Genomic DNA, 10,217 nt, shown 5'->3' with positions numbered 1-10,217 from the left:
GAGTGGCCCCTGGGATTTCTTTCTTGGGTCCAGATCTTTGAAGACCCACCATATTCTTTTCCAGTCTCTTCATCCCCAGCATGGACACCCCAGGTCCTCAATAAGACCAGCTTATAGGGAGATGGGGCCTCTGGGGAGGGACCTGGGGGTTTGGGATGAGCCCTCTTGGACAAAGCCAGGCATTTCCCCTGCTGCTTGGTAATAGATAAGGTAGAGGGAGGCAGCACTGGAAAAGTGAAGGTAGGAGATCTGTGAAGGGGATAACTCTCCAGGTCCCTAATTAGGAGTACAGATAAACGTCTGATTAGACCCCTCCAGTCTGCAAGGGCAGCATATTCCGCTCGCTATCAGAGGTGCTTTGTTGCAGCAAAGGGCTTGGCGATCTCTGTTCCACAAATTGCCCATGGCCCCTGGCCCTTTAGCAGGAGAAAAGGATATGGTGGAGAGACGCCCTTTTCCGGTGTCCAGGGCTTGACAGGATAAAAGGAGCCAGCGCTGTGGGTGTCCCTTCACGTTCTCTATCTGTTGGTGACTGCTGTTCTCCAGCTCTGTCAACTCCCTCTCTCCCACCATGAGTCGGCAACTGAGCATCAAGTCTGGGGGTGACAAGGGTGGCTTCAGTGGGTACTCGGCAGTGGTGCTGAGGAAGGCTATGGGCAGTATGGCTTCTCACCGCAGAGCTGGCAAAGGAGCTGGGGCCGGCTTCGGCAGTCGGAGCCTCTACAGTCTCAGAGGGGATCGGTGTAGTTCCCTCCACATGGCTGGTGGTGTTGTTCGGACCGGAGGTTACAGCTTCTGCCCTGGCTCTGGGTATGGAGGAGGCCAGGCCCCTGGCTTTGCTGGCAGCATGTTCGGTAGTGTTGCCCTGGGGCCTGTGTGCCCTTCCATGTGCCTACCTGGTGGCATCCACCAGGTCACTGTCAACAAGAGCCTCCTGGCACCCCTCAATGTGGAGCTGGACCCCAAGATCCAGAAAGTACGCGCCCAGGAGCGGGAACAGATCAAGGCGCTGAACAACAAGTTTGCCTCCTTCATCGATAAGGTAGGTCTCATAGGAGGAGGATAAGACAGTCGAGTAACGTATGAGTCATTCCTGCTGCCTGGGAGTGGACAGGGCATTGCAAATGGAAAGGTTGCAACTGGACCTCAAGAAGGACTCCCTGACCATAACAGAGAGAATAGGCCTGGAAGCTGGGCAGCACAAAGAAATAAATGAATGTATTGCTCTCTTTGGGGATTTTACAGAGAAGGGTGGGAAATTGGGCAAAGGGTAGCCATTTAGAAACCTTGAGAAAGAAGTGATGGTTTTCTAGAGGATGGTGAATGAACCTCTAGCTCTTTAAAGAAGAAAAGGGGTTAACAGACTCAGAATTATTCAGGGGAAGGGCTCATGGTACAGAAGAAACATGTACAGACACAAGGAAGAGCATCTCCTGGATGCTGGCTCAGGTGACAGAAGAAAGCTATGGACTCACCTTTTTTCAGTGACTGATTTTGTCCAGAAGGCTGTGGAATGAGCACACAAAGGGTCTAGTTTATGTGGAATTCCATGAGTAGAGTCAGGACTTGAGTCAAATGACTTTAGGAAAAATCTATATAACCTGGGGAGTCAATGGTGTATGTCCATGGGACATGATAGCATTTATTATGGTTGCAGGTGCGGTTCCTGGAACAGCAGAACCAGGTGCTGGAGACCAAGTGGGAGTTGTTGCAGAGGCTGGACCTGAGCAACTGTCAGAAGAACCTGGAGCCCATCCTGGAGGGTTACATCAGCACCCTGCGGAAACATCTGGAGACGCTGTTGGGGGACAGGGTGAGGCTGGACTCAGAGCTGAAGAGCATGCGGGTCCTGGTGGAGGACTACAAGAAGAGGTGAGCAGGTACCACCAAAGATCATGTTCCCAGAAGCTCCTGGGCTCAGCCAATTTTTGAGCCACTTTAGGAGGGAAGGGAGCAAGCACCAGGGTCAGGGCTCACACCCCTTCTCTGGTTGTGGGGGAAAGACCCTGTTTGATAACTTCCTATCTGGTTGATAGGAAAAGTTCCTATGCTCATTGATTCCCTGACTGGTTCAGTGGCCAGTTTGGGGAGCCTAATAGACACCTGTGTGAGAACCCCTTTCAGGTCCCACATGGTTCAGGGTTCAGGTTCAGGGTCCAGGTTCTGGAGGAGGCTGCACACAAATGAAAGCGACTAGAAAAATATTAATTTGGCGATATTGGGGGCCAGGCGGGAGCCCAACTCTAATGGGAGGACTACCCCCCCCCTCCAGCCTTGATACCCCTTTTATTAAGGTTTGGGATCCACCCATAGAGGCAGGCAATTCCAGTAATAGCCAATCAGCAAGGATTTACATAAGACTGATAGGTGGAAGTTGCTTCAGCTACCATTGTTTCAACTAGACAGTGAGTGGTTGGCTTTGACCTTTCAGAGCTTCCAAGGTTAAACAGCCTTCCAGGTTCCTTGTCCACACCTTTCTGTTAGTGGGGACAATTGTCGGTTTCTGACACACCTGAATGTTTTCCAGCAAGCGGAATGTAGATGAGGTAACTCAGGGACATAGCACTGCCACCACCAGCTTCTGCACTGCTCACCTTTAGATCTTGTGGGGACTCTATATCCTGAGCACTTGCTCGATCAGAGGGAAGACAAGGCTACTTGGCTATTTGGACGGAGGTTTCTGCTATCTTCTTTCCTGGCCCACAGGTATGAGGTGGTGATTAATCGGCGCACAACAGCTGAGAATGAGTTTGTGGTGCTCAAGAAGGTAAGAGAGAGAAGAGTCTAAGGACTCTGGTCTCTCTTATACCCCATCCTAACCAACTCTGCTCAGGACTTCAACCTAGGCCTCCTGGGAGAGGCTGGTGCCTGAATGGGGATGGAGTCATAGTTCTGGTCTCCAGCAAATTGAAGAAACAGGGCATACATCCAGGAAATGGACAGAGTCAAACAGGAGAGAATTCTGGTCTGGGAACTGGGAAACTTTGGTTCAGTTCAGCCTTCCTGTGTGACTTGAAGAAACTCACTCCACTTCTCTGGGCTTTGTTTTCTCCAGGTATAGCAGAGAATGAGCAGGCCTCATTCTCCTTTCTCTATTCCCTAAGATTCAGTGAGTCTGAGAGAAAAGGAATATTGAATGATTGTATTCATCAATGTGCTTTCCTTTGTGGGAAAAACACAGGAAATCAGATAGCTTTGGGTCAGGGACAAGACAGCTGATCGGAAGGGGGTTGTATTGACCAATGGCTTTGGTGCCTCTTGGCAGGATGCAGATGCAGCCTACATGGTCAAGGTGGAGCTCCAGGCCAAAGTGGACTCTCTGGAAAAAGACATCAAGTTCCTCAAGTGTCTGTATGATGAGGTAAGGACACTCCTCTCCTTCCCCATCCCACCTCTCTCCAGCTGAGAATATCACCTGGCTCTTCCAGGGAGATGCCAATAGGAGGGATTTAGGATAAACAGTATGAAGTCTGTTTTGATGGAAAAGTGCAAAACCCTGCACTGGGAGACTATGATAGTGTAGAATCCTGGTCCCTAGAGCCCATAAACACAGGAGACAATCTCATCTGAGCCTTGAAAGTGACCTTGCTCACAGGCAGAAAAAAAATGACCCCATGAAGTCCTGCTAAAGCACAATTTCTTGTGTCTGTAAATCATAGGAAATGCTTCCCACTACCTGTTGCCTGTGTGTGGGAGGGGGGGAGCAGGGGGTATCCTGCTCCTGTGAGCCTTCTCCCTCGGCTCCACAGACAGATCTCCAGCAGGCACTTCCTGCCTCCACCTTAGCCCGTTCTGCCAGGGCTGCAGGCCCAGAGACTGATGAGCACAGGAGAGAAGTTGGGGGACCCTGACTCTGTCCTCACTTCCCAACTTAGGAGATAGCCCAGATCCAGACTCACGCCAGCGAGACCTCCATCATCCTGTCCATGGACAACAACCGGGACCTGAACTTGGACAGCATCATTGCTGAGGTCCGCGCCCAGTATGAAAAGATTGCCCTGAAGAGCAAAGCTGAGGCTGAGGCCTTGTACCAGAGCAAGGTGGGCACTGGGGTGGGAATCTCCCTTCTCCACCAGCCCCTTCTTTCTTGGGAAGGTACAACTCCACCAGTGAATGGGAGAAATATCTTTGGAGATGTGGTGAATGAAAAAGGGGTTATTACCAATGGCTTAGCGACATTCTATCCAAAAGGAATCATTGGCAGAGACCATTGTCAAAAATAATTTTTAAAAATGGCATGGATGGGCATATCCAACAGAAGATAGGCAATCCTCTGGTGGAGGAAAAAAAGCGAGGTGTTCTTGTTATAAAACAAGGGTATTTCCAGGAGGTAGAACATGTTGTCATGGAGCAGAAGGAGAGTAACAGATATAAAGCACAGTGTATATGGGTGAGCTGGGGTGGGCAGAGACGAAGAAGAGGAAGCCTAGAGCTCTTTTCTTTCTTTGAAATAAAATAAAATAATTTATTTATTTAAAAATAAAATAAATTATTTTATTTTTTAAAAAATAATGAATAGGATTTTTTATTTGTTACATTAAAAGTCTGAATTTTAAATAGATTCTTGGAGGGGGAACTTATATCTATCAGCTCGATCAACTTTAGCACCTGGCTCATCCCCAATAGCTTTTCCAGAACTCTGCCTTCACCATGAAGCTCCATGAGTTTTCACCATCCAAACTTGGGCTTCTTTAGAATTTGACTTTCTAACAAAGACATCATGGAGCTGATAAATAGATTGTCAAGTATTTTCTGTCTTTTCCAATGCTATCTCAAATTAACTGACCACTTCTTTTAAGTCTTTTGCACCTCTTGGGTCATGAATTCCATCATCTTCTTCCAGATTTGGTGGACCTTTTGATCCTGAGCATAATAGGTCTTCCTAATCTGATTGTTGTTTTTAGTAAAACCAACACAGAATAGATGAAGTGAATACTCACTGGTAGTCTTGACATCAACATGAGCTTCAATCATGGCCTGCCATTTATTGACCAGGGAGCACATTTTGTCACGGGTAAGAGCCATTCTGTGGAAATTGGTCAGGCAGTTTTTGTCCTGAACATCCTCAGTAATTAGCTTCAATTTTCTAAATGCAATTTCCCAACTCTGCAGATCAGCTAGTGTCACTTCAAAAACATGACCCTTGACACCATCAGATGCGATTTTGGTTCCTTGAGTTCTGGTGACTAGTGTTTTTCCAATATTCTTATATTGAATATAGCTGGTGCTTTTACATCGTACCAATTTTTCTTAGAAAATAGAGCATCCACTTTCTTCTTGGCTCCCTTTGTGCCGCCTTTCATAAGGCGCTCGTTCTTGTCAACCACCGTGGTGGTGGTGTTCAGAGAGCAAAAAGGCCGGGAGCTCTTTCTGTTCAGTGAGGGAGGGCTTCCAAGAGGAGAGAGGAGAGTGCTAGGTGCCTTCTAGGTAAGAGGAGCTCTGCTTTGGGGTAAAATGCTTTGGGTCTATCACTAAGAAGAGCCTTCCCAGGGCTCTCAGCACTAACTCCTGTCAGGTCTAGCACTCCTTTCCACAGTCATTAAAGCCCAAGAACAGCAAGGATACAGGTTCACTTGTCTCCATCCATGGCCACGTCAGCTCCTCTTCTCTGAAGAACTGGCCAAGGGGAGAGGGAAAGATTTGAGCTACAAGTCCTGAGCCCCAAATCACATCACCCCAAGGATATGTGCTGTCCTTGGCTTCCTGTCTACACAAAAGGGCTGCAGGACAATGTACGGTTCATGGGGGCAGAGACCTCTCTCCTATCCTGTTCACAGCTGTATCCCCAGTACCTGAACAGAACCTAGCCTTTAAAAGATGCCCCTACATAGAAGTACTAAATGAGTGGAAAGAGTCAGAGCTCTTCTTATATTTTGGAAGTGTTTAATAAATAATATGAACTGCCTCTTTCCTTTATCCAACCCAAGACTGTATGCAGGGTGATGAGAAGGGAGGTTAGGCCCAGCAAACAGGTTCTGCTTAGAGAAGCAGGTGGACTTCTTGGTCAGAACCATCACCAAACAGCTAGAAGGATGCTCAGGTCCTGTCTCCATCACCTTCTGAAGCCACCTCCCCTGGCTCGTTTTAGGGGTGGAAATGTTTACTCAGGACCCTTCTCCTACCCTGAATGGGTTGAGAAGTCCTGTCCAACTTTCTATCTCTGGGAAACCAGATCCAGGAGCTGCAGCTGGCAGCCGGACGGCATGGTGATGACCTTAAGAAGACCAAGAACGAGATGTCAGAGCTGAACCGGCTCATGCAGAGGATCCGCTGTGAGATTGTCAATGTGAGGAAGCAGGTGGGCAGCAACCCCACAGAGAACACCAGGGTCAATCTCACCCTCGGCGGTTGGAGAAATTGGAGCCCACCCTTCAATAAAAATCAAATCTTCCCCATCTGGGCTGAGGAGCCCCTCAGCCATCCACAGTCCCTCCTTCCCACCCACTATCAGAGCAGGCACCTGCTCAGAATTGGGAGGGGCCTTGAGCTTATTTCATCTGACTCCTGGGCTGGAGAGAGAAGTGACTTATCTTGGATCCTCAACTGGTTATTTTTTATTTTTATTTTATTGATTGCTTTGAGAGAGAGAGAGAGAAACAAACAATGATTTGCTGTTGTATTTATTTATGCATTCATTGGTTGATTCTTGTATGTGCCCTGACCAGGGATCAAATCTACAACTTTGTCATATCAGGATGACAACTCTAGCCAACTGTGCTACCCAGCCAGGGCCCAGCTGGTTATTAATAGAGCCAGGATTAAAATCCATGTTTTCTCTTTCTTTTCCCCTCTTTCTCAGATTTTTTCTGTGTGCAATGAACCTGGCCCATGTCCCCTCCAAGTGTGACCCTCTGAGGGCAGCCCCCATGCCTCTTCCTCCCACTAGACACTCAAAACATGTGGGATGTGTGGGTGTGCATCCAGGGCCCCTCAGGGTAGGATGGGGTCATGGTGGCTGAGTGCGATTGACAGCAGATGAAGCCCTCCGGGTCCCCTACCCTATGCCAAAGCCGTTTCTATTTCACCGGAGGGATCCTGTCTTACCTGGAAACAGCAAACCTTAAGCACTGTGTCAGTGGGAAGACAATTTTAAGGGGTGGCAAATCCTTCCTGTGTTCTCCACAGAGAGCCAGGTCAACTCTGATAGTGACAGACTTGCCAAACTGAAAGACCAGAGCCCGCTCTCCTCCCCACACCTCACAACCTTCCACACCAGGCACAGGCTCCACGGACTGTTCCTCCTTTGTTAGCACCTGTCATCACAAGGCTGCCAGATGTTCGTCAGAGCCCAGCTTCTGGGGCCATGGCCTAATTTCAGGCCAGACTTGGGGACCATCTAGACAGACCATCCTCACAGAGTGCTCACTCTTGTTGCTAGATGGTAGAAAGGGTTTCCGATAAGAGCTGTCCTACAGGCAGAAATCCTATCACAATGGTGCTTGGCTATCTGATCCTTAGAGGCATCCTGGCTGGGTCTCAGCTCGATTCTCCGGACCTGGCATACTTGGAACCTACAGCCATTGGTGGCTCCAACCCCAGGCATTAGACAACTTTTCAAACATCGAAGTCTATGCTTGCATTCCTGAAAGGCAACTGCTCTGACAGCTTTTCACAACAACTTTAAATATCCATCTGCAACAGAAAATAGGGGAGACCCAGCTTCTGGTGTTGGCTCTGCAGCTATTCCCTTTTGTCACTTGGGTCTCATCTGTAAAGTGAGGGGGTTTTGCTACCTAACCTTTAAGATCTAAAAATTATTTTGTGTTCTGATGATCTCCCTGTTCTTTGCCTTTCAGTGTGCCAATCTAGAGACGGCCATTGCCAATGCTGAGCAGAAGGGGGACAGTGCCCTGAAGGACGCCCGGGCCAAGCTGGACGAGCTGGAGGCTGCCCTGCACCAGGGCAAGGAGGAGCTGACCCGGATGCTGCGTGAGTACCAGGAGCTCATGAGTCTGAAGCTGGCCCTGGACATGGAGATCGCCACCTACTGCAAGCTGCTGGAGGGCGAGGAGTGCCGGTGAGGGGGCAAAGGTGCCAAGGGAGAAGGGGCTGTGGGTGGCTCTCTGCTAGGATGAGGGCCGTTTGGAAGCTTCCTGTAAGGGAAGGTCAAGTGTGAGCCATGAAGCACTGGTGGTTGGTGGTGCTGTGAAAAGAGCTAGTGGGGTCAGAGAGACCTGGGTTTAATGGCTAGCTTTGCCACTTATAGCTGTTTGGTTCTGGTAAATCATTTACTGTCCCCAGGTCTCTATTTTCTCATCTATAAAATGAGGATTATGAGCTGCATCTTATGGGTTGTTATAAGGATGAATTAAAACAATATACACATAAAAGCAGGAGCCCGCTAAGGCTTAGCTGAATCTAGACACACCCCTGAGGTTTTCTCCTCTAACTTTCTGTCCTTCAGAATGTCCGGTGAGAATCCATCCTCTGTGAGCATCTGTGAGTATCCCTGGGAGATGGGTTGGGTGGGGATTCTGGTTGGATGGGAAGGCGGGGACCCCAGGATAAGGTGATGCCTCTTCTCCACTCACTGTCTCCTCCTAGCTGGGAGTTTCTGGAAATGTCTTGTGAAGCTTCTCTGGCTTCAAAGGAAACCTAGTCCCCTTTTGTCCCATGGAAACAGTGAATGAAGTAATGCCCACCCCATGTCCTTTCTAGCTCTCCCCTGGGCATCGTCATTGAGAGAAAGGGTTGAGAATATGGCCTTGGGAGCCAGTGGTCCTAGACTCTCCAGGAGGGTCTGTCGCGAGTGGCCTCACCTCACACCATGCTGGGCTCACCAGAGGGTCTCACTTCATCTTTGTGTTGTTTCTTGATGCTGAGGGTTGCTGTGGGACTAAGGGGGATGGCTCACTTGCTGACGGACTCCGCTGCCTTCCTTTCCTGCTCTTGTCTCTGCCTCCTCAGCCATCATCAGCAGTGCAAGCAGCTACCACCTCGGCTCCTCCGCCAGTACCACCCTTGGTGCCAGCAGTGTGGCGGGAAGCTCTGGCAGCACCTGGAGCGAGCAGACCAGGACCAGAGAGGCACCAGGGGCAGACCCCAAGGACTCTCAAGGGAAGAGCGTCCCAGTCAGTGCCCCAGCCAGGAAAGACACTCGATGAGCCACACGGCCTCTTGCTTCAGCACCTCGGAGAAGAAATGCCCTTGCCCATGCCCTGCCTGAAGACACCTGCGACACTCCAGCCCTCTACCCCGAGGCCTAGAACCCTGGGCCATCATACCATGGCTTGTCTCACTGTCAAATTCTGATTGGAACCGTCACCTCCCTGTTTCCTCAGGTCCTGTGAACACTTTGTGACTTCTCGTTTTCTTTGCTGCCTTCAACTGGCGGGGGTCTTAGCTATAATTATCTTCTTGGTCTTAGCTATGATCATCCCTACAGAGAGAGGAGAGGAGGGAGAGGCAGAGGACGGAGGAGAGTAAGGAGGGAGGGGGAAAGGTCTTTGCAGAACCACTCCATTATTTAGGAGAAAATGTGTATAGTCTCAGACAGCAGCTGTGCCCATAGTCACAGGGCCAAGTGAAGGAGAATTGGGGATCTTCTGCCACCCACCACCTACCCTCTACCTTTATTATCAGTAATAGCTACTTCCACATGTCAAGAACCTACTACATGCCAAGCTCCCTACATGATTTGCTTTTCATTCTCATCCCTCCTGTAAGATGCAATAAGCATCCTTGGGACAGATGAGAAGACTCATTCTCTGAGAGGCTGCAGAACTTGTCCCCATCACTCACTGAGGACTTCCAGGGTCTGGAGATGAGCCAGATCAGGCTGACCCCAGGGTCTGTGTTCTTTCCATGGTACGACACTGCCTGTTTAACAAAGGGAATGTCAAATTCATGATTCTTTTTGTCAAGGACTGTGATTTGTGTTTGGTCTTCTCTCTGGGCTGTGTCCTGCAGTAGTTTCTGACTCAGTTCTTCTTGCTATGAGTTGTGTTTGGCAAGGGAATCTTGATCTGTTTCTGGTGGTACCTCCCAGCCCAGAAGCCATGGCCTTTGATGTAAATATTTCTAAGAATGGCAACACCCAGTTCCTCCTTTGTATGAGTCAGGACTCTGAATGTCTGCTGTATATTCAATAAATTGCCCTCGATTAATGTCAGAGCTGTACTCCTGCCAGTGTGTCAATCTCTCCAAATTGCCCACCCCATAATGATAATGTACCCCACCTAGCATACATGCACAAACCTTCTGGGAGGCTAGAGGCA

General features: G+C 49.2%; 1 protein-coding gene and 1 pseudogene across 2 annotated transcripts; one reads left to right on the top strand and one right to left on the bottom strand.

Annotated features, from left to right (window-relative positions):
• Positions 1 to 571: 571 nt before the first annotated feature.
• Positions 572 to 9,104, top strand: KRT74 (keratin 74; the record flags this gene model as incomplete). The annotated part of the gene is made up of 9 exons (XM_079774180.1): positions 572 to 1,042; positions 1,658 to 1,872; positions 2,707 to 2,767; positions 3,266 to 3,361; positions 3,876 to 4,040; positions 6,173 to 6,298; positions 7,797 to 8,017; positions 8,405 to 8,439; positions 8,908 to 9,104. 9 exons carry the CDS (start codon positions 572 to 574, stop codon positions 9,102 to 9,104), a joined length of 1,587 nt encoding a protein of 528 aa, XP_079630306.1.
• LOC307101977 (small ribosomal subunit protein eS1-like) lies at positions 4,553 to 5,587 on the bottom strand (annotated as a pseudogene). The gene is made up of 2 exons: positions 5,574 to 5,587; positions 4,553 to 5,370 (listed from the first exon to the last, which is right to left on the bottom strand). The product of its transcript is annotated as a small ribosomal subunit protein eS1-like (transcript).
• Positions 9,105 to 10,217: the final 1,113 nt, after the last annotated feature.

The sequence above is a fragment of the Cnephaeus nilssonii genome, assembly GCF_951640355.1.
Source record: "Cnephaeus nilssonii genome assembly, chromosome: 6".
NCBI lineage: Eukaryota > Metazoa > Chordata > Mammalia > Chiroptera > Vespertilionidae > Cnephaeus > Cnephaeus nilssonii.
The sequence above is the reverse complement of the archived record's forward strand: the minus strand, read 5'-3'. Positions and strand labels throughout refer to the sequence as shown.